This window comes from Stegodyphus dumicola, chromosome 10, assembly GCF_044657685.1.
Source record: "Stegodyphus dumicola isolate Sdum_Otavi_A_Nest chromosome 10, ASM4465768v1".
Lineage (NCBI taxonomy): Eukaryota > Metazoa > Arthropoda > Arachnida > Araneae > Eresidae > Stegodyphus > Stegodyphus dumicola.
Genome location: NC_140777.1, coordinates 61,263,287 through 61,289,982, shown reverse-complemented (window position 1 = coordinate 61,289,982; position 26,696 = coordinate 61,263,287). Strand labels below are relative to the sequence as shown.

Here is a 26,696-nt window from a genome sequence, read left to right as displayed (position 1 = left end):
AACTATATACTTCGCTAAGCCCGGGAGCCAGTCGTTTTGGAGGAGATGATGTGACCTGCAGAATCCAACTATATACTTCGCTAAGCCCGGGAGCCAGTCGTTTTGGAGGAGATGATGTTACTTCACCCCATATATGTATGCAGCTTAAGTGTCTGTTTGTCGCCGATAGTTTACTGGTTGCTTGCGTAACTGTACTAGCCAATGGGGTGAAATTGCCACGGCACAGGGTTGCCGTTTCAATTGAGACATAGACAATTTCCTGTAAAACTTCCTTTGCTATGACCATCCATAAGTCTCAGGGCCAAATGCTTAAGCGTGTTGGTATTTTTTTACCTGAGCCTGCATTTGGACACAGTCAACTTTATGTTTCCTGTTCAAGAGTTCATGAAAGAACAGACGTAAAATTAAAAATAATGGATGGTCCACTGCAAGGCAAGCTTAAAAATGATGGAAAGATTTACACAAGAAATGTTGTGTACAAAGAGATCTTTGACATGTGAATTAACATTTCATTATTTAAATCACCTTTATTTATTGAGCTAACGGTGGCTCTAAAGAAATGTACCGCCAGTGGTTTCCTTCGTTGCACTCTACTTTAAGCAAGTAGAAGGGGAAAACCCCGTGGGGCAGTAAGCAAAGGGAGAATCCTTGCCACCTGCCTTGGGTAATTCAGTTTAAATTAGCAGACACTTTGCACAAATCATTTTAATTACAATTTATAATATCTAGAACAGCAGTCATTTCGTATGACCGCCGGGCTTTCTAGTTACTTTTATAATTGAAGAAGTAAACTGAAATTACATAGAGAAATCGATGAGAAAATATTTAATAGTCAGGTTTTCCCCCCTTAATTATTAAAAATCTATTAATACTTGAGAAAATTGAAAATAACCTTTCTAAATTTTTGTTGTATAACACTGAATTTTAATTGTGAAGTTATTACTCACTTGCTCATAAACTGTCCAAGCCATTGCTGCCATTAGAGTTCTCCTAACCATTCGTGGTACCATTCCACTAAAGAAGCCATGAACTCCATTTTCCTAAACAATAAAACCAGAAAGAATGACAGAAAAAATTAGTAAATTAATTCTTTTACAAGAAATTACATATAAGCTAAATCTCTTAAACCAGTGGTTTCACACTGCTCGGTCTCAAAGCAATTTTGTGGGGCCTGCAAATAGGTTTTTCAAAAATTTATTTGCATTATTATGATGTTATTTTTTTAAAGCAAGAATTTGAAAAAAATGTTTGAAGATTTTATGATTTTGAGTCTACTTTTAATTACCAATAATCATGATACTGAGTAACCACACAGAAAATCTATAGATGAAGCTAATCAATTTACACTATGCATAGATCTTAATCAAAGATTTGAAGATACAAATTTGAGTAACCTTTCATCATACTTGTCAAAAGATAAATACCCTCAGTTATGAATATTTGCAATAAGAATAATTGTCTTGTTCAGGAATATATTTATATGTGAACAGTTTTTTTTTTCTGCAGTTGAATATTAATAAGTCTAAAGGAAAAGAACCAAGCTGATAGATGAGTATCAGTAATTCACGATAGTTTCTAGTAATTTTCCTCCAAGGTTACAAAATTTATCAAAATCAAAACTCTATGAGATGCTGCAGCTAAAAGGTGTAGTAAGAAAGAAAGAAGTCTATAATTACATAGATAAAAATATATGTATTCTTTCTGTATGCATAAAAAAAATTTAATCTATAAAAGAAAGATGTTAATGTTGTCAATATTTATATTTTTGTCCCAATTGGAAAGTTTTCGTAATTAATTAATTTTTAGTTTAAGTAAATTATTTAGCCAATTTAACACATTAGAATTATTTTAAATAAATATCAGTCTGAAAATTTAATATTTAGCAGTTTGTTTGAATAACAGAGTGCAACCAATAGAAATTTTTGCAGATTCCAATCTTCAGATTTCAGACAGAAAATAAATACATAATAGAATTTTTTTTTCTTTTGCATTATTATTTTTACTGTTTGTGTATATTTTGAAAAATATTTAGCAAATGAAATTTTAAATTTATTAAAAATCTTGTTTTGTTAAGAAAAACAAGTTCATTTTGTTAAGCAAAAACAAAATCAGCAAATTATTCTGTTTCCAGATTGTTAATTTGGTCTGCTTGCAATTTGAGTTTGAGAACACTGCCTTAAACTTCTTTCTTATAATTAACCAGAAAAATCTTCCAATGTAAAAACCGGTAATATGAAACTATGTAGCACATACCTTTAAGACTAGTTGAACAGCTATTGGCACTGTATTATACTTTTTAGGGTACAACTGCATTTTCGTTTTTATCACATCAGCTGGCTGAGTTATTCCTGCTGCTAAAACTCCAGCACATATTCCACAAGTGAAATTTATAGGTGGAGTTGATACATGTTCATGTACATCTAAAATAAATAAATATTATTTGCTAAAATTTGTGTACAAAATTTGTTTTTAAGTATTTGCTTTTGCAAAGCTACATAAAACAGTAAATTCCTTGTACAGTAGGTGCTATTTTATGTGACCATATTTTTCCACAACTATTTTGATAACATTAAATGATGAGAAAATATATCCTTCAAAACAGTTTGGTGACTTCAAAATTTGGTGACATTTCACTGTTACTTGCCAATTTTTATAATTTTTGATCTCACACTCATTTTGTGAGATCAAAAATTATAAAAATTCAGTTTAAAAAAAATTACTCTGTAATATTTTGATCATATTAACTGAATTTTTTATTGCAATAAGTGAAGTATTTTCTATGTTTTTGTACACAAACAGGTGGGACTATGAAAGTTTTATAATATCTGAATGATAACATTAACTGCAATTACATTTTAAGTGGCACATATTGCATCATAATTAAGTTATCATATTTTCTGTTATCAAATTTGGTGCTATCCCACTATCCGCCCAACTGTGACAAGAATCACCCACAAGGCACTATGTCACCATAGTATGCAACACAGAATTTTATGAAAATATATTTTATCTGGCAACCCACTAAATACACTCGATTTTAGAATTCCGAAGATTAAGTTTGTAGTTTCTGCTTGTAATCAGTGTATATGTATATGTGTTTCTCTTGCAATGAATCATAATGCAACTGCAAAGTTTGCCTGCTAATATAAAAGAAAGTGTTACATTTTCTCAGAAACAAGGCATTTTGCCTAGCAGTAGTAATACAGTGTAGAAATGCCCATCCCATGAAGCCGTATTTTATAAACAATCAATTAGTTTGGTCCAAGTTAATTTGTGAAATTCATTTGGCAAATATGTCTGGAAGGAGAACAAAAAGACTATTTTGAAGAGATTTTAAAGCAGATAGCTGAGCAGTATCCACTAGCTATATAAATGAAAATATTTTCCAGATTGATTTTTGTTATTATTGTTAAATAACATGCATATAAAATGATGCATCTGTCTAGTTTTTATTTATTTTAGATGCTACATTGTTATAAATATCTTGCAGCTTGAAAGTAGTTTATTAACTGTTCTTAGGTGATTGTAAGAATACTTTTCCTTGAATATGTGCAATTCTCCTTCCCCCCCCTCAAGTTAAAACAGACTGATGTATACATGGAGAGCATGGCCACTTCACTCATGCCTTATTGGTGACTTTATAGAACGGCTGGGGGGATAATGTGATAGTACCTCAAAGTTTTGGAAATTTTTTACAATTCAAGCAGTAATTGAGGTGAAAAATATCACTTTCAGTCAAATTAATTTTAAGTTCAAAGAGTTCTATTGTGAGTTTTAAATTCGAATAAAGACTGTCCATTTTATTATGTAGAAACTGATCTAAAAAAATTATTTACCCTTCAAAAATAAAGAAAATTTGCTACTCATATCAAATATTGTTGTCAATTACTTCATTTCACATATTTTCATTTATTATTGTTTTTATTATTCAGCTCACTGCATGCTACCAACAAATCCAAATGAACATTATTAATTAATTTCATTTGATTTATGTGATTACAACAAAGCCTTGAGGGCTATCTGCTAAACGGGAGGTATGGATTCATGGAAGACTTTCTAAGGGGAAACTGGCTCATAAACACATTACACATGGGAAAAACCATGAAAACACCCATGCAGCCACCCCGTTCGCAGGGTTTGAATGTATGTACATATATGTGTATATATGTATTCACAAACATACACTCATACTTACATACATGCATGAACACATCCATACATACATATATACATACATTTCTGAATCTGGTCCTGATAACAAAACAGTACCTAACACACCAAATGATGATTACAGGAGTTGCTAAGGCAACAAGAATCAACATAATATTGACAAATTTGCAGGACTAATGCATTTATTTTTTCAAAAGTTTTATATTTAAAACCTTTGACTCTAGTTCTACAAATTTATGAATATTACGCCGATTCTTACTGCCTTAAGACCTCCAAAAATGAATTAAATTATTTGGAGCACTCAGGACATTTATTTTCTGTTTTAAAATAATTATCACGCCTCATATGACTTGTTTCAAGTTAATCATATTAAAACCACATGAATGATTAATAAAAATTATTTATTCATGAATAAACACATAATATTAAAGTAATTAGTCATTATTATATTCTTAAAGTTTACTGATACCCTTATAAAAATGCATGCCTATTTAAAGATTATTTTTAATTCAGCTATGAAATATAAATATAAAATATAAACTTACAAGGAGGAACAAATTTTTTAGCTTGAGTGTAAAACATTAAATAAATTCCAGAAAAAGGTGCATCTCTAAAAAGAGTCGGGATCATTCCAGAAAAGAGACCTGTCAGTGTGAAGAGATATTTTAAATAATGGTCGCAGATATTTTTGTCTTAAACTAATACATTTTTTTAAATATACACAAATATAATAAAGAATATACACTACCTTTTCTTCCTTCATGCTTGTAAATTTTAAATAATGCTTCTGATAAACTATTGTATGAATATACGCCACTCTGGAGAGGGAAAAAAAAAAAAAATTACATATGTTTGAAATAATAAAAATAAGAATGAAATTATACATTTACTTAGACCGGTCATTGTACATTACATCACCCAGTTGATTTAAATCACAAAAAATGCATGGAACTCATAATACATCATGAAAAAATACACTTTATTTTTTCTAAGGTCTAGGCAATTTATGCAGCTTCATCTTCTCTCATACCTAAAATCTTATATATATATCTATAGTATCACAATTTGTTAAAAAGCATCCCAATATTATTTCCATGCAATATGCTGCTGAAAAATGAATAAATTATAGATAAAATAGTAAGAAATTTAAAAACAAAACCACAAAGACTTGGAAAAAAAATGAAATTTAAAACCAGTAAAATTGCTAAACCTCCCTTATATGTTTGTGAATATACATCACATGACAATTCATGTTCCATAGGTCACTTCAGCAACTTTGCATTTCATTTTCCAGCGATGTTTTACAAAGAGACTTAATATCTGGTTGTAATGAAAGTTTTCCACCAGAAAACATTCTTAATAAAGTTAGGGAAAAAAAAAAAAAAATGAAAGGAGTACCTTTAGTGCTGGTAGTAATCACCACAAAAATTTATGATTTTCTGCTAACCTTTGGCAGTTTCTCAAAACCTTCAGCCCAGAAATTTGGCAGCTATGAATCCAAAAACAAAAAAACAAATCAACTTCATTTCTCATGTCCTACGCAAAATGGAAGATAGCACCAGTAAGATGTAGCTGCAGGTGTGAAAAAAAGGTAGAAATGGAAGGAGTGATGTCACAGCTATATGGTGGATGTGGCAAAAAATCCATTCAAGTCCGTACAGAGTCCAGCTGGTGAATGCAGACACACGTAGTCTTGCATTATTTTGATAGAACATTACCCTTTTTGTGCCGGAACTCAGTTCGACATTTTCCCTTGATAGCAGTGTCAACACAAACTAGCATCTCACTCTACACCTTACTGTTATGTATTTGACTTGTTTTTCAAACGCTCTTTGTGGATTATACCTTGACAATCCAACCATATACAAAGCATGATCTTTTTGCTAGTCAAATTGCATTTTGCGATACTGCCAACGGCTTCACCAGGCACAGACAAAACCCTTTTTCTGCCTGTGTTATTGAAGTAAATCCACTTTTCATCACAAGTGATGAATTTTGTCCTCTCGCTGATATTCAAGCAGATTAGTGCAGGCTCAAACATGCCTGTTCTTATCAGCTCGAGTCAGCTCATGCGACACCTAGCCATTGAAACTTGCACGTCAAATTTATGCGATGCATAGTGCGATTAATGGACATGCCACAAGCGTCTAACTCCTCAGCAAGCTCTCAAGTGGTTGCACTTTAATCTTCTTCCACAAGTCCTCATAGGCGGGCCTCATTAACATCAGTAAGCTAACAAGAGTGCTCTGCTTTTTAAATGTCATAGTCGTTGTTTTTGAACCTAATGTTGTACACATGATTTGGTGACATTCTACAGCTGACTTTTTGCAACAGAACTGGAAGTAAATGATGGTTCTAATCTAGTAGCATGATGGTTCCATATCAGGAACCTTGTAAATAATGATTATGACAGTTTTTTACAAATTTCACAACACAGTGTTCTAAAGCAAGTCTCTTTCAAATGCCAAAAATTGTTTGACAAAATAAGATTAAACATGCCACTGCAAACTGTTAGCACAGACGATATTTGCCACAATGAGAAACTTTCGTTAAAACACAATATTAATATTAACATCTTAGGCCAGCAGTTTCAAAAAATTGGTGGCTGCCAAAAGAATTTTATGCAGATCGTGAATACAATTCACATACGTATTTGTTGCAAATATTTTGCTGTGAAGATTTCAAAATTTAAATATTTGAACTCTGAGTTTACATTATTTTCGTTACCATTAAATATGAACATAAATAACACACCAGAAATCTATACACTGAGCCAATTAATTTGCAATATGATATAAAATTTCTGAAGATTGAACAAAATCGAATCTTTCTTGTCAAAAATTAAGCACACTTAGTTACAAATTTTTGCACAAAGAATAATTGCTTTGTTTGGAAATACATTTGTATGTGAACAATATTTTCTCACAGCTGAAAATTAATAAGAAAAGAATCTGATTGATCGATAAGCATCTACAGTCTGTAATGAAGATAATTTCTAGTATTCCCCCCCCCAGTGCATGGACATTATATGAACAAATTTTGTAATTACATTTAAAATTTATGATTATTTACATATAAACATATATATTTTAATTTATATGCTGAAGAAAAATTTAATAAATAAGAGACTAAACTGTTATTATTTATTATCATGTTTTCTAGCACTTAGAAAGTTTTCATAACTTGTTTATTAGTTAACATTAAAGTAAGTATTTTCTGTATGTGAATAAAAAGCATTTAGTAAATAAAAGAAAGAGAATAGGTTTTTCATGATTTATTCTCAGATTTTTTTTTTTTTTTTCACTTGGAAATTTTTTACAATTTTGTATTTTTAGCAAGTTATTTAGTAGTTAATTTACACATATCAGAATTAATTGAAATAAATGTCAGTCTTAAAAATTTAATATTTAGCTACCAGTATGTTTGAATTAGAAAGTGTAAACAATAGAAATTTCTAGCAAGTGCCAACCTTTAGGATTAACCCTCTGGCTGCTCATCCCGCGATTTCCACGGGCAACTCAAATGTAGCAAAATCTGCTCATCCCGCGATTTCCGCGGGCATGTGTTTTTCTTCCTTTATTGAGGAGCGCATCCCGTTTTTTTCCCGTTTAACCATTGAAATAAATTATATACAGTATTTGACATATAGTTTACATTTTAGCCAACATATATTTAATTTTGGCCAACATATATATAATTTAGTTGTCCACTAAATTGCAGCATTTGAAGGTACGTGGTATTACAGCTCAAACTTCACTTTTTGCCATTTTTCTTACAGAAATGGTTGCTAGAAAACGTTCAGCGATTATCTTGATTATTTAATAAAATTATTGAATATTAATTCGATTTATTGATTAGATTTATAATTAGATTGATTATTAATTAGATTTACTGAATCTGGTGCAAAGACTGTGAAGTTGGACTTTGCCTTGAACCCTGTTTGGACCTTAAACTGCATTTCTAATGTATTTTTTCCTCAGTGCCTCATATTTTCTTAAATTTATACATTTTACTTTTTTATGTTATGCAATAAATAGAAATTAACTGTAATTTGATTGAAATTTTTTTTTTTTTTTTTTTTTTTTTTTTTTTTTGCTGATAACATCTGAAATTGGTATATCTGGCAACTTAGTTTCTCATGATAAAAATATACATGAAAAATATTTTCTAGAAAGAAAAAGTGGATTTTTCAACTCTCCAATATATATAAATTTAAAATATGAAAAAAAAAAATTACACATTTTTTGAAGCGATTTCGGTTTACAAATTTAGCAGTCAGAGGGTTAAAGATAGAAAATAAATACACATTGTAATTTTTTTCCTTTGCATCATAATTATTATTATTTATGTATCTTTTAGAAAGTATTTAGTAACTGAAATTTTAAATTTAATTAGAAAAACTTATCTTTGTTTAAAAAAAGTTTTAGACCACTGTCCTAAGGTATGTTTATTTGTTCTGGTCTTTCAAGAATTGAGTGTTACATGTTCCTCTCACAGCCTTTTTTTTTTGGGGGGGGGGTGAAGATAAGGTTTTTTTCATTATTTTAATACCCTAAAAAGGATGACTGCATGGGTTAGTAATTTTTCAGCTGAAAATTGCAGAAATCCTGCAAAAAAGTCTAAAAAGTACTACTGATCTATCCAATTTTCATACTTTGGAAGTTTGCCATAATCGTATGAAATAGCATTAAATGCTGTGGCATGGGAGATGGTTTTTGCAATCTGGTAAGTCTAACTATATCCAACTTTTACACATTTAGAAGTTCATTATAATCACATAAATAGCATACAAAACTGGACGAGAAAAAAAATTCCGTTCATTACATCCAGGGGCTCATTATAAGCCAGGTTCACTATAGCAGAGTTTAAATGTATTTATATTTTGTGAAATCAAAAAGTTAACAATAAAGGAAGAACAAATGCAAATCTAAAAAAGTAAATAAATACCTCATATCTAGTTTTAATAACAGTTACTGGTAATAATGTAGCCCCAGCAAAAGACCTTGCCAAAACACCAAAACAAACTGATTCTAATGGAGATGGATCTTTAGTACTGAAAAACAAAACCCATATGATTAAAATTACATTATTTTGTCAGATATACATGTTTATCAAAAAAATGTCAGCTATTTTGCAGCATGAAACAGAATGCATTAAAAGATTTAAAAAATTTGTATTTAAAACTTAAATTACACTTACAGCAATATACAAGTTAAGTAAGTTAATGCATTTGAAAAAGCTTAAATTTCTTAAATAACTTATATTTTATACAAGTTGAATTTGTAATCCGATAAAGTGTAACTTTCTAAGAAACTAATATTTTTTATTATATACATGTACCTATATATGTAATGCAATGTATGAAAGTGGCATCATATAGAATATGTAGTCATTTTATAGAATGCTGAAAACTGGCCAGCAATGGTATGAAATTATTAACATTTCATACATATCCTAGGCATTCTATAGAATACCAAATGACAAACCAGCACAGTATAAAATACATCTCCGATGCATTCCTCATTCACTTTGTGTTTATAGTGCCAGCCTTTTCTTGTAAATTTGTATGCAAAGATCTGGCCTTCTGCCACATAATTAGAAAACTCAATGGTATCCATTTCTGTGTCAGAAATATAGCAAGACAATTTATCTATTTCTGAAATGTAACCCAGCTTGTTCTCAATAATGTATGTACACTGCAGAAAAAAAGGGGGGACAGTTCTATATCTCTCATTCTACTGGGCCAATTGACGAAATTCAAATTGCATTTTTCATGTCTTGAAAGCACAATTTAGGATATATATTAGGTTTATATATAGCATCATTCTAACATAGGTATTTTGACACAAAATTGAACTTTTTCTGAAATGACATGCCAATTTTTTTCAACATTACCACACCTTTCATTCTTTCAAAAATGCAAACTTTATCCTTAACTATATTTACTAATGAGTCACACAGACAGTATAGTGGTTATGGGGAGCCAACTACGATACCAAAGGGCTTGGATTCGAACCCTGGAAAAGGCATAGTTGCATTTGTCCATCCCCTCATAGCAGGCAAAGGTGGCCCAGCTATGCTTATCTAATCTAATGTAATCTTAGTGGCGTAACAACCCTAATGGGCAAAGGCCTGCAGTGCTCGACATCTGCTTTCTTGACCGTGGGCTTTGCGGTTCATAAGCATATACCCTGAACAAGTGGTCAGCTTGTCGAAGGACACCCCCTTCCCCAGTGTTTAGTTCCCAAGCGAACTTGGTACTCATTTTATCGACCCAAGTGATGGAAATCAAGGGATGAAAGGCTGAGTCGACCTAGCCCAGCCCGGAAATCGAACCCCGGACTTGTGGTGCTGCTGCGTGATGCGCTAGCCACTGTACCACAGGGCTTCATACCTATGCTTATGCTTTACTTTCACTACAGGCATCAACTTCTTAGAGTTTAAACCTAATCATTCTAGCTTGCCATACCCCCATTCACGGTTGTAGAAAAATTTAGGGCGCTATCACGCCACTCACCTGAAGGTGAAAATAAGAGTCTTGAGAGATCAGGCAATCAAAGCTCTAAGGTGGCAAGTCAAGGTGGCATACGCTAACATAATAGCAAAAATTTCAATTTTAAAGTCATGAAAATCATCTGAGTTCTGACTGAAGAATCGTAAAACTGCTTAGTTAGAGATTCAAGAGAATAATACCTAATTCTTGAGAATTCAGAGTTTAGGTTACTGAGAGAGTATCACGTGACCAGTACTAGCCAATACAGTAGGATCTACAGTGGTAGGCGTGGTGAGTTCAATTATTTACACTTTGTACAATAACACTAAAAGTCTTTGCCTGTCCCCAGGCACTAAGCCCATAGTCCTCATAGTAAACACAAATACAAATTCACAAACACGAAAATCTTGGTTAAATACTTAGGATTAAATACTTGGTTAAATACTTGGATGAATACTAGGATTAAATACTTGATTAAATACTTGAATAAAATGAGATAAAGTTGGATAAAACTATTTACATGTTTACAGCTACCACTTTACATTGTGGTGAATTGACAAAGGTCATTTCACGACGCTTTCCACAGTGGGATCACAGTTCATAAGTTCTCTCAAAGTATTGACAGACTCATTCTCCATTTTCTAAAAAAAGTTGTAAGCATCCATTAGGATCTGCTCCGGTATTGGTTTAATTTTTAAATCTTCATAAATGATCGTATTTCTAACATACCAAGACACATTAACCACCACTCTTAGTATTTTATTTTGCAGGAGGTTAATTTTCCTTCATTCAGTCTTTAACGACATGGCCCAGGCCGGGGCTACATAAAACAAAATTGGTCTAATGAGTTCTAGATACAGAGTACGTATAACTTTTAAGCTAAGTTTAAATTTCCGTCCTATGAAATTATAGACACGTAAGCTCCATTTTGCTTTGTTAACTTGATTAATTACATAATCTTTAAAGTTAAGTCGTTCATCAAGAATCACTCCGACATATTTAGCAGACGAAGAGACTGGGATGATATCATTTCCAATTTGTATGTCACTATTTGTTCTCTCATTTTCGCTGTAACGACGAAAGCGAACAATTTTGCATTTTGAGGTATTAATTTTTACCTTCCAGAGCTGACACCAGGCGGCAACAACATTCATGTAGAGTTGGAGGTAAAGAGCTAACAGAGGGCTTCTTGATGGTGAGAAAATCACTGTGTCATTTGCATATTTTAGTGTTTTAGACCACAATGGATTAAGTCATTTATAAAAATATTAAAAAGCTTTGGTGCGATAGCTGAGCCTTGTGGGATCTCACTTTGTATTATTTTTTTGTGTGCCAGAGTATCTCCAACCCGAACTTGAAAAGTTCTTCTCTTCAAATAAGAAATCATGAGCTTTACAAAACTGATGGGAAACATGAAATTATTGATTTTATAGATCAGGCCATCGTGCTAGACTCTGTTGAACGCTTTCTCCAGGTCTAGGAAACACGCCACAACTCTGTCTTGTGGAAAAAAGTGCTGGAAATAAATTCTACAACATTAAGTACTTGGTGGGTCATGCTGTGGTGCCTTCTGAAGCTGAACTGCGCTGGGTCAATCAGATCAAGGCGATCTAGGTGACTTGTCATCCTTGAGTTAAGAGCTCTCTTAAATACTTTGCTAATCGCCAGTTAAAGGCTGATGGGACGATAACTGATAGCTTCCGATGGGTTTCCCCCGGTTTTAAGATCGTAATAATTATAGAGTGCTTCCACTGAGAGAGGAAGTAGCAGTTTCTTATGCACGCATTAAAAATATTAGCAAGTAATATGAAACATCTATGGGGAAGAGCTTTCGAGGCTCGATTGTTTATCCCATCAAAACCTTGGGCTTTCCTGATGTTAAGTTTTTTAATTATGTATTGAATTTCACCTGGTGAAACAAATTTAATAAAATCTTGGTTATCTCTATCTTTGATGCGATTAATTTAATTTTTGATCTCATCTTTGTGTTGTGGGTCGGTTGTAGGGTTTGGCCAAAAAGTCTCTTCCAGCGTATCAGCAAAGACATTCGCAATGTCAAATTTGAAGTGGTGGGTCGAGCCCATTCGATTTAACGGCGCAATATGATTCATCTTTTCTTTCCACATAGCCTTAGCAATTTTTCAAACTGTGTTTGTATCTGCACCTATGTTATCCAATAAATCTTCCCAACTACTTGATTTAAAATCATTAATGTCATTAGGAATTTTTCTGCTTAAATAATTAATTTGCATTTTTAAGGTTGGGTTTTGGATATTACACCTTTTCCTTAATCTATTCCTTTCTTTTATAGTATTTAAGATATCATCTGGGAATTTTCTAGTGTCGGAATTCTTACATTCATAAGACGAACTTTTGATAGGATTTTGAATTTTTAGGGATTCGCTTTCAATTTCAGCACAGTCTCTAAGTGGGGGATTGCAGGGCAGATTGTTCATATGTTTCGTGAAACGATTCCAGTTAACTCTAGAGCGGATTTTTGGTGGAGTAGGGTAGAACCCATAAAAATCAAAGATCACGGGGAAATGATCAGAAGAAAACTCCTCCATAACTTCTAAATAGGGGGTCTGGGTAATTCCTTTGAACAAGGCAACATCTAGGATGTCTCCGTAATTCCTCCAATATTGAGTGTACTTATTAGGTGCAACAAGCTTAATATTTCTTGCATTTAAATAATTTACAAGTAATCTTCCATTTTTGTTATTTCTTCTGGCTTCCCAGGAGCAATCTTTTGCGTTCAGGTCGCCAGCCGGAGCCCACCTATTGGATGTCTCCATTATAAAGTGGCCACCACTTCTGGTCTTAGTGGTGGCCAATGTCTGTGGATGGTTTAGGCCCACCATTTTTCGAGGGGGGGGGAATATTCTCTTTTGAAACAGCTGGATTTATACTCCAAACTATTATTGATAAAATTTTCCCTTTTCTTTATATGCACAAATTATGTTTATTTTTTCCCTTTAAAATAATTGCAACCTTTTCTTTTAAAATTTACGATCAATGCATTCTATTTTGCATTTTGAAACAATTTTAAGGGTAAATAAACATTGGAAAGTAATGGTAATGATTATGTGACTAAGCTAACCATACAAATACTACTTAAATGCAAGAAGTATGAGAAAGAGATGAAACTGTTTATGGAGTCCTTGCTCTTAATTGGTAACTTTCAATTTGAATGTCACAGCTTTTGCACACTTACAAAACTGCGAATTACTACAATTCACATATCGCACAAGTCAGAGGCTAATGTAGAGTCTATAATTGTACAGTAATATTAAAATTTTTAAATGTACTAAAAATATATTTCTTGAATACCAAGCAAGAAAAATCACACCAAAATATATAAGTTATAATGCAAACTCCAAACTTTTCCCTAAAGTTATCAAACTAGTGATGATCTTCCCCCCTCCCAAGTTTATTACTAAACTGATCAATAGCTGTGATAACACAAACACTGATGCTTCAAATTTGAATATAAATAAGAATTATGAATAATAAGTTTATGCAAAATTCAAACACTTATCTTTATACATGGTAATTTGAAAATTTAAATACTACATTAGGAAAACAAATAAAAAAAACATAAATCATCACAGAAGATTATTGCATATTAAAGATAATCAACAAACATCTGAATTAAACTTCATGAAAACAATGTCTGATTCATAAATTTTCTTAAGAAGCGTATCAAGAGTGATCTTAAGAAGATAATTTATTCTTTTCTTCTTTACTTACCCAAAATTGCTCTGTAGCCAGTGTAAAGAACTAAAATACATTCCTACACCAGGAACACATCTCATAATGGACTGTAAAAAAAGAAGAACCATTTATTAGTTGAATAATACAATGAAAAATTAGTTATGCATTGGTTATTCATAAGAGATAATTCTCTAACCTCTTTCAGGATATGATACTAAATGGAATTTTAAGTATCAGCTTTGAGATAATACATTTTTTATATAACTAATAACAAATTTTGATGATTGAATATTTTTTTATATCATAAAAAATCCACGCCAAAAATATTTTAACAATACAAAGTCTAAAATCTGGACATCCAATATACAGAATGATTTAAAATCTGGACCTCCTAATCATCAGGACTTTAACTAATGTTTTACTGTTGTGCATTTGATAGCCTTTCATAATAAAACACGCAGTTCCGATTCTTAATTTTACTTCGGCACTAATGCCAACCTGCTGGCAAATCTTTTATTTATTTATTTATTTATTTTTGCTTTCATCAACTCACGACTATCAATACACTGCAGCTTGACAAATGACTCGTGCAGACATGTCAACAAGACTTTTTTTTTTTTTTTTTTTTTTTTTTTTTTTTTTTTTAGATATTGACAATTAAATACCAAAGACCACAGTAACTTTTTATGTTGACATTATGCTTGGCAATGATTACAGATTCCAGCTAACTCAGGTGTGATGTGTTGAGGATCACTAGTTAAAACTGAAAAATGTTAGATATGATTCTTTTGCAATAATACTACATAGAATAAAGAAATTTAAAAAAAAAGTCTATTAAAAGTGTTTTTTCTGATAATCTCATTACATAATTTTTTATAATGCTTAATGCAGTATATATTGTGCCATACTTTAGAGAAATGGATATGGACTGACTAATAGAAATGAACTTATACTTACGGGCACAGTTCCACGCCACAGACCGACCAATTTTTCATTTCGTACAACATGTATAAAAAGTTTAAACATTCCATTTCTTGTATGCCTAGATAAAACAAAGGAAAGCTATGACACATCTGAAAAATTTTCTTTCATAAAAATCATAAATTAATGACTTTTTAAGAACATTAAACATCTTGTATTTTGGGTCTCCCAGCTATCTTCGCAGAATTACGACTTCAGAAATGTACCTTACTTTATGCATAATTTAAATACAGTCAAAAGTCGTTAATACGGAAGCCCATAATCTGGAATGATCTATAATCCGGACCTCTAAGCTACAAACTTTCTGCGCATGCGTCAATATAACGGACGGTATAAGCTAAGCTAAAATTATCTAATTATCTATTTCACTTAATGTTGCAGATTACGTTGTTCCTTAATCTTCGAATTGGATCTGGCTTATTATTTTTTGAAGACTGTTAGAGCAATTTTATAAAAGTAAGCCTGAACTTTCGATTATGTCAAATAGACTTTCCGATGCTGGATACTGCCAAAGGATCTACAAAGCGAAAGCATGTTTCGATGTCCATCAAACAAAAAGTGGAATTGCTGCAAAAAATGGATAAAGGTATATCCTTTATTTCTCTAACCATTCCGAAATCTGTTTATCAATTTCACGCTGCTCTGCGGGGGGGGGGGGACGGCGTGGCGCGCAATGAACTGGAAGTTGATCTGTCAGCACTATCCTTATCTTCAGAGCAGATGTTTTTATTTTATTCGGCTTATAGTTCATTACTAAATGTAGTATTTCATCTCGATGTGCTCTGTCTTTGATATGATTTAAATCAAATTCGGCTAATCTTTAGAATATGGTAACAGGTAGTTTGGCGACATTTTGGTAAGGCGATAAAGGTTACTAGCTAGGACTTTAGCAATAATCTGAAAAGTACACAATTCGAATCACAGATTATTTTGTCTCAGAGAAATGAGAGATCATGAGACATGTAATGTGACATTTTCCGGAAAATTCTGATCTTGATTTTAGCTAATAAGCACTTAGAAACAATTTCGCTGCTAAAGTGCAGAATCGCCCACTTATTTGTTTGGAGCTTTTTACAAGAGTAAGAAGAATTGGATTGTTGTCAATTTTCTTTGACTTTTTAAGTGAAAATAGGTCGATGTGTACATAGATAAAGTCAAGAGTGTGCGCAATGCCATTTTTGTGCAATTCTGGGATGTTTTTTTAAGTGAAAATAGGTCAACGTGTACATGGATACTGCATATGAGCAATTCTTAAAATCGCTGCAAGCAGTTTGCGATTCTGCACGTTCTCCCAATTTCGCACCTAATCTTCGTCATGATTAAGCATTTTTGTTCCATAAAAGTTCTAGTATAAACGTAATTTGGCTAACAGATTGTTGAAAAAAATTTTGAGTAAAAAAAAAAAAAAAGTCTTTACTCTGTAGCAGGGTTGGTCGCCAAAAAATCACCAAGTTACCATAATGTAAAGATTCACCTCAAATTCATTATAAATATCACGAATACACATCAAATAGTTTTCTGATTGCAATTTTCTAATTTCGACTATGCATAATGTATGCTTTACACATGCGCGCGTTGAAAGAAATGTTTAATAAAGTAAACAAATAAATATTAAGCTTTTATTTTTTTAATTTTGATACCCTTTAGATCATAATTGTTCTTTATTTCATAAATTACGTTTTCATAATTTCTGCATGCTATCTTACCAGATTTAAACTGATGATCTATAATCCGGAATCGCCGAAGTCCCAAAGAGTCCGGATTAAAGACTTTTGACTGTAGATGTACACATATATAGTAGTTTTGAAATATCAGTGCACTCATAAATTGCCTTCAAAAGATGAAGATAATATTTGTTATTTTTATTTACTCTGATACTCTCTATTTTAAAAATTTGTGAAGAAATCAGTTTTAGTAACAAAAACATTTTAATTATTTAAATCTTTTCATATATTAATAAAACTTTTCAACTTTCTTTATAACTTAATTTCTAAACTAATACTATCAAGCAAAGAACTAATGCTTATATCATGGTTACATGTGAGAAATGTGTTAAGAGTAATAAAGCCATGTTTATTTTGTATGCCTTCAATGTTACACACATATGAAGCTGATATGTCACATGTTTACATAAAAATAATTAGTTAACATATGTTTTGTATAACTATGTTTATATATAAGTATCTGTTATTTCTACATCAAAATACAGTTACATAAAACTACATGTGTTTGAATTTGCATTTAATAGTCACAATTCCATACCTTCCCCCTAGAATAAGACAATGTTTTTTACTTTAAAATGCTCTTTTGAAAAACCATGTGCATTTGGAATGCAGAACATTTTTAAAAAGTAGTAAGAAAATTTATCACTCACCTTTTAAAAATATGTTTACTTAGATTAAGCTGTTACATTAACTTTATAATGCACTCAATAATCAAGTTAACTCATGTACACTGAACTAAATTGTTCCACCAACCCAAAATAAATATATTCAAGATTTTTTTTTTTCCAGTTATGAATACAATTCAATATATTAGTTTCAAATATATCACAACATAACAGTTTTGAGTTAAAATAAAGAAACAGGTTAAAAGAAATTAAGACAAAATAAAGAATAAAAAACATTGGCCAAAAAAGACCACTTTCTGAATTTTTACTGGTGCATTAAGGGGTAAATAATTTATCTTTCTAAAAAATATTTTCAGTTTACTGCAGTCTTTTTGCCACTAGATGGTGTTGATGCCTATATATTTTGCAACACTCACCCAATTGTCTCAAACAAACATGTGCTTAAAATGTGACATTCAGCTTCCATTATTCATGAAGATAGTTTCCTAATTCGTTGCTCATGTAAAGCATTATACTGATTTGAAAATGAGTGAAATATCTGGAGAAATACGTCGTGTGATGCCTTTTTACTATAAAAAAGGTAAAACTGATGCAAAAAGATGGTGAAAAATTTGCGAAATGTACAGTGAGAATGCAGTGAGTGAACAAAGGGGCCAGGAGTCATTTGCTCGATTCTGTTCTGGAAATTTTGATGTCAAAGATGCACTTTGCTCTGGTTGGCCTGTCCCTGAAAAGGTCGATGAAATTTTGCAACTGGTGGAGCAAGACCGGCACACAAGCTGTCAGGAAATAGTGGAGGCACTAATAATCAACCACATGACAGTTTGGAATCATTTGAAAAGAATAGGCTACAAAAAGAAGCTCGATGTTTGGGTGCCACATGAATTAACACAAAGAAATTTGATTGACCGAATTACCATCAGTGAAATGCTGCTGAAACACAATGTAAATGAACCATTTTTGAAGCAAATCCTTAAAGGTGATGAAAAATGGGTGAAATACGAGAATATCAAAAGCAAGTGATCGTGGTCAAAGGCTGGTGACCCTCCATAAACGACTTCAAAGTCTGGATTTTCATCAAACACGGTTATGTTGAGTGTTTAGTGAGATTGGAAGGGAATTGTCCATTATGAGCTGCTGCAACCTGGCGAAACCATCATTTCGACCCTGTACTGTGCACAACTCAACTGTTTGAACTAAGCAATTCAGAAAGAGTGACCAGAATTGGCCAACAGAACAGGAATTGTGTTCCATCACGACAATGCGCAGCCACACACATCTTTGATGACTCGGAAAAAAATTGACAGAACTTGGTTGGGAAATTTTGATGCAGCTACCGTATAGTTCGGACCTTGCACTACCTGACTACCATTTGTTTCAATCTCTGCAAAAATATTTTGATGGTAAAAAGCTGGTCGACCGAAGCAGCACTGAAAATCACTCGGCCAAATTTTCGACAATAAACCATAGAAGTTCTACACCAATGGAATTATGAAGCTATCCGAAAAATGGCAAATGGTAGATAATAATCACCAATATGTACTCGATTAAAATTGCTTTCAATAAAAAAATTTTTGTTCAAAAATGTACCAAAAACCGTGGAGACTTTTTATATGGCGCAATATGCGAGGACATTTTATATGGATGCTCTTTCTCACAAAGCCCCTTCAAAAGGGTAGGGTAATTTTATAGGTGAAATTACCTTTCACTTGGGCCACACCATATTTATTGAGAAAAAAAAATTATAGTAATATAACTGACACTTACAGTTACGTGATTCATAGTGAATATGGCTCTGCTTATTCAACTGAATGTAACAAGAGAAATTTTTAAAGTTCCATTCTCCTAAACAGTCCTAAAATAGTTTTTTTTTTTTTTTTAATACTAGTATACAACCTACTGTCATAAAAATGTAAAGGTATTTGGCATGCAGTTGATAATACTATATCATTCTTGTGTCAAGAAATTTGAATAAAGCATATATTTTTAATATTAATGAAACAAAGATAATCACTGTAATTCTGTATAGTATTATCATTAAAATGATAAGCAACTCTTAAATAGTATTTTGCAAGGATCAGAAAAAAGGCCTAACTGCTTATTTGCAACCTCTTTATAAAATAATACAATGAATTAATGGATGACTATATTTCCTCCTATATTCCCCCACCTTTTACTGTCCAAAAATCGAAAGATAGAAAATTATGCAAATACTTTAATTTTTGAAGTATGCAGTAACAACTAGAACATAACAAATTAATATAAATCATAAATAAACTACAGGTAATTATTAGAATATTATTTCGTTAAAAGGAGCCTGCATTCTAGTAAGACTACATAGTAATATTAATATTATAATGTCTAATAAGATATCTTCATTTCTACTTCCCTCTAACATGAATCTCGCCCATTCTTATTGTGTCTAAAAGTATAATTTGAAGTCTTAATATTTGGTAACATTAATGATTTTTTTCACTGTAAAAGAGTAAATTAGTACAGTCAAAAGTCGTTAATTCGGACACCCATAATCCGGACCTCAAAGCTACAAACTTTCTGCGCATGCGTCGTGTTTACGCATGCGCACAGGCGTTTACGAGAGCGCATAAGACCCTTACAGCTGCGAATATGTTTGTGCGCATGCGCGTTTAATGTGTAACGGAGTTATACGCTAAGCTAAAGTTATCTAATTCAGTTAATGTTGCAGATTGCGTTGTTCCTTAATCTTCGAATTGGATCCGGCTTATTATTTTTTGCAGACTGTTAGAGCAATTTTATAAAAGTAAGCTTGAACTTTCAATTATGTCAAATAGAATTTCCGATATATATTTACTACAAAGCGAAAGTATGTTTTGAAATCCGAAATCTGTTTATCAATTTCACGCTGGGGATTGGAAGTTGATCTGTCAGCACTATCCTTATCTTCAGAGCAGATGTTTTTATTTTATTTGGTTAAGTGACCCAGAGGTTATTGAAAACGAAAACATTTCGATTGACAAATTAGTCGGTATTCTCAACACAGCAATTATAGGACTTGAACAGCGGAACTTTGTAACTAAACAAGAAATTATGTCTGTTCAATAGAATTAAAGAGAAAGTATTATCACATGAAACGAAGCAACTTACATTGAAGGAAATGTTTAATAAAGTAAACAAATAAATATTAAGCTTTTTCTTTTTGTAAATTTTGATACCCTTTAGATCATAATTGTTCTTTATTTCATAAATTACGGTTTCATATTTTTAATTTTGTAATTTCTACGTGCCATCTTACCAGATTTAAACTGATGATCTATAATCCGGAAAAATCGATAATCCGGAATCGCCGAAGTCCCGACGAGTCCGGATTAACGACTTTTGACTGTATATCAACACAAAAATCATAATGTGAATATCAGTTTGTGTTTGCTTTGCTGCAATGCATCAATTCTTGTACTAGAATACAGTCAAGTCTTTAATCCGGACTCGTTGGAACTTCGGCGATTCCGGATTATCGATTTTTCAAGATCATAGATCATCAGTTTAAATCTGGTAGGATAGCATGCAGAAATTATAAAATTAAAAATATGAAACCGTAATTTACGAAATAAAGAGCAATTATGATCTAAAGGGTATCAAAATTTACAGAAAAAAAAAAAGCTTAATATTTATTTGTTTACTTTATTAAACATTTCTTTCAACACGCGCATGCGTAAAGCATACATTAGGCATAGTCAAAATTAGAAAATTGCAACCAGAAAACTATTTGATTTGTATTCGTGATATTTATAATGACGAGGAATTTTTGATTTAAATCATATCAAAGATGGAGTACATCAAGATGAAATACTACATTTAGTAATGAATTATAAGCCAAATGAAATAAAAACATCTGCCCTGAAGATAAGGATAGTGCTGACAGATCAACTTCCAGTTAACTGTGTGCTGCAACGTCCCCCCCCTCCCACGCAGAGCAGCATGAAATTGATAAACAGATTTTGGAATGGCTAGAGAAACAAAAGATATGCCTTTATCCATTTTTGCAGCAATTCCACTTTTTGTTTGATGGACATCGAAACATGCTTTCGCTTTGTAGATCCTTTGGCAGCTCCAGAATCGGAAATTCTTTTTGACATAATCGAAAGTTCAAGTTTACTTTTATAAAATTGCTCTAACAGTCTGCAAAAAATAATAAGTCGGATCCAATTCGAAGATTAAGGAACAATGCAATCTGCAACATTAACTGAAATATATAATTAGATAATTTTAGCTTAGCTTATACCGTCCGTTATACATTAAACGCGCATGTGTAAAGGTATTACGCGCATGCGCATCAACACATTAAGCATTGACGCATGCGTAGAAAGTTTGTGGCTTTGAGGTCTGGATTATAGATCATTCCGGATTATGGGTGTCCGGATAAACGACTTTTGACTGTAGTAAGAAAGGAAAGAGGCGTGACCTTCACAAGTTGTTTGCAAGGGTCTGTCTTTGTTAGTAAGACGAAAACAGTCATTACATGGATGAATCCATTTTACAATTTAGTTGATCTTGTTCTCTGAAAGTTCCCAGAAAGGGAAAAATTACACTAATATTTTTTTAGTTTTCAGAACCTGGCACTAAAAAGCTAAGAGTAACAATATGCATGAAAATATGGTGAATCTGGATTATGGTAACGTGGCGATTTTTTGGCAAAAATTTGATGGCAACCAACCCTGCCACAGCAACCTGGTAGTTTTTTTTTTTTTTTTTTTTTTGATGCCATTTTGTTTTTACGAAGTGAAACTTTATGGAATAAAAGTGCTTAATCATGACGAAGATTAGGTGCTAAATTGTTTCTAAGTGCTTATTAGCTAAAATCACGGGGAAAGTGCAGAATCGCCCACTGCTTGGTGTGCTTTTAAGAAATGCATATACTCGGTATCCGTGTACACGTCGACCAATTTTCACTTAAAAAAAAATCCCAGAATTGCAAAAAAATGGCATTGCGCACACTCTTGACTTTATCCATATACACATCGACCTATTGTCACTTAAAAAATCAAAGAAAATTGACAAAAATCCAATTCTTCTTATTCTTGTAAAATGCACCAAACAAATAAGTGGGCGATTCTGCACTTTAGCCAAATCACGATCGGAATTTTCCGGAAAGTAGTGGAACAAACGTGCACAGAAATCTGTTTTTACAGGGCAAATTTGGAACTCTGTACTTCTCAAATTATTGCTTAAGTCCTAGCTAGACACCTTTATTGCTTTACCAAAATGTCGCCAAACTACCTGTTACCATATTCCAAAGATTAGCCGAAAATACAATATATGGGTTAGAGTAGACTGAAGGGTACGCCTTATATTATCATTCAGTTGTTGTTTCACTTAGCACCAAGTTGTTGTTTTATTTATAGTAACCTGAGTAGTTGAATATTATGGAAACCCTATTATGATGTAATCGGTTGCATAATTTCAGTAAATTTTGAATTATGGGATATTTAATAAGGGCTTGAGGTGTTAGTTAGGAAGTACATTGCTTGTTTTGTTGTTTAGACGGTAGAATGGCTGAATGTAATAAGATTAATTTTAAGTTTCTGTACGATTTGAAACAAAAGGGAAAAAGAGCATTAATTGACTGATGTGTAAATGAAGGTTTACTTAATAACCATTTTCCGGCCAGTCCGGAACTACGGAGGATATTTTTTTACTCTTATTTTTGTTAATTTATATGGCAATGCCGATATATGGATTTGAGTTCAAATAATTTGAGGAAGTTTTTGGATGCTGTTAAGAAATTTTGTGTGCCACAGACTAACGATGAAGAAATTTCTAAATAAGGTAAGTGGATATTTGCTTTGTGTAGTGCTTAGATGCATAAGAGGTTTTTCCTTTTTTATGTTATTTGATTGTTTGGTTTAAAATGTAGTTTATTGAGGTTATGTATTTTTTCTTTTCTTCTACTGTAGAATTGGGTGCTCCTTTGACTTTTTAAGTGAAAATATATCGATGTGTACATGAACAGAGTCATGGGAGTGAGTGCATAATGCCTAGTTTGAGCTATTCTGTGATGTTTCTTTAAGTGAAAATAGGTCAATGTGTACATGGATACTGAGTTTGAGCAATTCTTTGACTCGCTATTTTGTCTTTGTGTAGCGGCAATTTTTTGGCACTAAAGTCGCCACTACACAAAGTCAAATAATTGCACAAACTTCGTATCCATGTACTGCCAAAAATCGGCATTTTTCGCAAAGGGGAACCCATAAATACACTTTTACCAATATATGTAATAATTTTCATTATTCTGTAAACATATTTTTTTCAAGTATAGAGTATTCTAAAGCATTAAATGAACAAATCTAAATTCAGAAATAATTTGAGTTTAAAATCACTTAATTTTTATGACACATCTTTGGAATAAATATAACAAATAATTTTTCATCATCATTTGTACAACTGAAAATTCTTAAATGCCTCAACAAATAACAACTAATCAATTTAACATTAGTCAGAAAAATTACTCTGTCTTCTTCTATTTTCTCAAAACTATCTTGGTCATTTCACTTAAAGTTCCTAGAGTCTATCATTGTATTTAAAATGTCAAAATAAATATAAAATAATTACCATCTTTGGATATCTGCTGAATTTTGTTCAATTAATTTAAACTTCTATAGTCACTTTAATACCAAAATAAGTCACAGCACTAAAAGCATAGCAAGTAGCATACAAATGTTCAAATTTATCAACATTTAAGCATGACAACTTGATATATGCCATTTTCCAGTTTGCAGCTAACAGCAATATATGCTGATAATTTAACAACATAAAAATATGTCAATAATTATACTTGATGAGTATAATTGTTAACTTGTACCATACTTTTATGATTCAAAAAGTAATAAAAAATTAAACCCCTGAACAGCATAAATATCTTTAAATGATCCTAAGATTGATCATTACTCTGCTATATCTTATTTTGTTCTTTAAAATATCTTGCTCTTTTATTTTTTTTAATGAGCTGAACTTTATGAAAATATACAATTATGTATACATATATGCAAGCATTTTTATAATGAATGCTATGAAAGTTCAACTTATAAGCATTCTAAAAAGGTTTGGTAACAAAGTCCACTGAATGCCAAAAATGCACTGAGAGAAATTAATACATACATCGTAAGTTCAATAAAAGACAATGCTAATAAGATGTTTAATTTCTAGTGAAACAAATTTTAAAAAATACGCTTTATTTTTGTAGTAAAAAATCTTCATTTTTGCTATTACAGTTATTATAAATACAATAATTACAAAACTAAAGATAAGATAAATGGCACAGCAGCGACATACAATAAACCTATGATGCTTGAGTAGCATTAAAAACACTGGAACACAGGAAGAAAAAAAAAAAAAAAAAAAAAAGAAGCAATAATTAAAAACTTAGGAATTTCAGCAATTGAAGAAGAAAAAAATCATACCCTGATTTTGTAGGATTTTGTAGCCTTGTTTTTATTAAATCTAAAGGTTGAAAGAGAAGGGTAGAGCAAGTTCCACTTACAGATCCAGCCAAAAAAGATTTCAAAAATGGATACTAAAATTAAAAGAATAAAGATAATAATATTATTCTACATTTATAACTGCATAAAAACAGATACCAATCATACCAATATGTATATTGCATAAAGAACCATTAAAACATGTTAAACTATGAATATATGTAATAATAATGCAAATAGCAATATTAATTTCATATTAAAATACTAAATCTGTATGGAAACTCACCGTCTGTACTATTTCCATGGCAGGGCTATGAACCATGTGCGCGCTGTCATCAGTATGGCAGGCACAGTCAAGCTACGGAGATAAAAAGACCAAGATATGAGATAACAACCAACTCACCAAACGTCATTTAGTAGATATAACATGTCTTATCTAAGGCAACGAACATTCTCAGCAAGCTAGTATTAAATGTACTTCGCTAACAAAACTATCACATCTGGCGTATTACTTATTAAAAATTTATTGCAATAATTCATAGAAAATTTTTTATTTTCAGAGGAAGCGTTTTCGTACTAATTTTTTTTTAAAGTATCCATCTCTCTCTATATATACATATATATATATATATATATATATATATATATACTTAAATATAACACATATCATACTGTTCATTTAAAAGTCTAATTTATTTTTAAAGCGTAAAATAACTGATATGATATACAAAAGTCTTACCATTCTTCCAGACAACTTGTCTACATTATACAATTATCCTCACTATTCTTTTTTTTTTTTTTTTTCTTGAAAAAATGTCGATAAACAATGCTTTTTAAGGATTTACGTTAAATTTTCCAGATGCAAAATATACCTTTACCATCAGCACGCTCCTCGTGCTTCATGTTTACTTTTACGGCGCAGGAAACGGAAGTGTAAAGCAGACGCTTAATATACGCGATTTTTTTTATTTAACACATTTTAAGTAAATAATTAATAAAATCGAAATGTATAACTTTAGAGGAATATTAAAAAAATTATAACAAAATTATTGACGTAAGACGATAAAAAATTTATATATCATAAACATTTCCTGCGACCTCAAAAGATTATGTATTGTAAATTAAACTTGAAATTTAGAATTTATATCGAATTCCCTCGGAGTTGTGAATAATTATAAATTTCGACAGAGTTTGGGCCCCGTACTCAAGTACTCTGGTGATTACACCATTCAAGCCCCCATGTATTGCAAATTACCGAATTAAAATAAACGTATGGGTGCTAAACAATATAACTAGATATTGAGATTGCCATAATGTAACTAGATGGAGAGTGGGTGGGCAATTCACCTCAGGCGACAAATTTCCAGAAGCGGCATTTTTCAGATGAGATATAATTTTATAGGTGTAAGTTATAGGGGCCAAAGCATGGTTCTTATGCTGGACAAGTATTGAAAGAAATCCCAATGAGATTTCAACAATTTCACGAGGAAGATGAAACAGACACAAGGAATTAGTCGCTTTGAACTTCTGCAGTTTA

The 26,696-nt window shown here is 31.8% G+C and overlaps 1 protein-coding gene across 1 annotated transcript in view; it reads right to left on the bottom strand.

Moving 5' to 3' along the window:
• LOC118192881 (mitochondrial glycine transporter A-like) overlaps nucleotides 1-26,084 on the bottom strand; it is a 41,807-nt gene extending 15,723 nt beyond the window's left edge. Inside the window, exons 1-10 of the mRNA XM_085824981.1 lie at nucleotides 25,899-26,084; nucleotides 25,446-25,517; nucleotides 25,142-25,254; nucleotides 15,335-15,419; nucleotides 14,414-14,484; nucleotides 9,118-9,223; nucleotides 4,919-4,988; nucleotides 4,716-4,814; nucleotides 2,254-2,420; nucleotides 948-1,040 (exon numbers count right to left, since the gene is read on the bottom strand). Coding sequence (XP_085681107.1) covers nucleotides 948-1,040; nucleotides 2,254-2,420; nucleotides 4,716-4,814; nucleotides 4,919-4,988; nucleotides 9,118-9,223; nucleotides 14,414-14,484; nucleotides 15,335-15,419; nucleotides 25,142-25,254; nucleotides 25,446-25,517; nucleotides 25,899-25,901 — 879 coding nt within the window. The 5' untranslated portion in view covers nucleotides 25,902-26,084. The remainder of the gene's footprint in view (nucleotides 1-947; nucleotides 1,041-2,253; nucleotides 2,421-4,715; nucleotides 4,815-4,918; nucleotides 4,989-9,117; nucleotides 9,224-14,413; nucleotides 14,485-15,334; nucleotides 15,420-25,141; nucleotides 25,255-25,445; nucleotides 25,518-25,898) is intronic.
• Nucleotides 26,085-26,696: the final 612 nt, after the last annotated feature.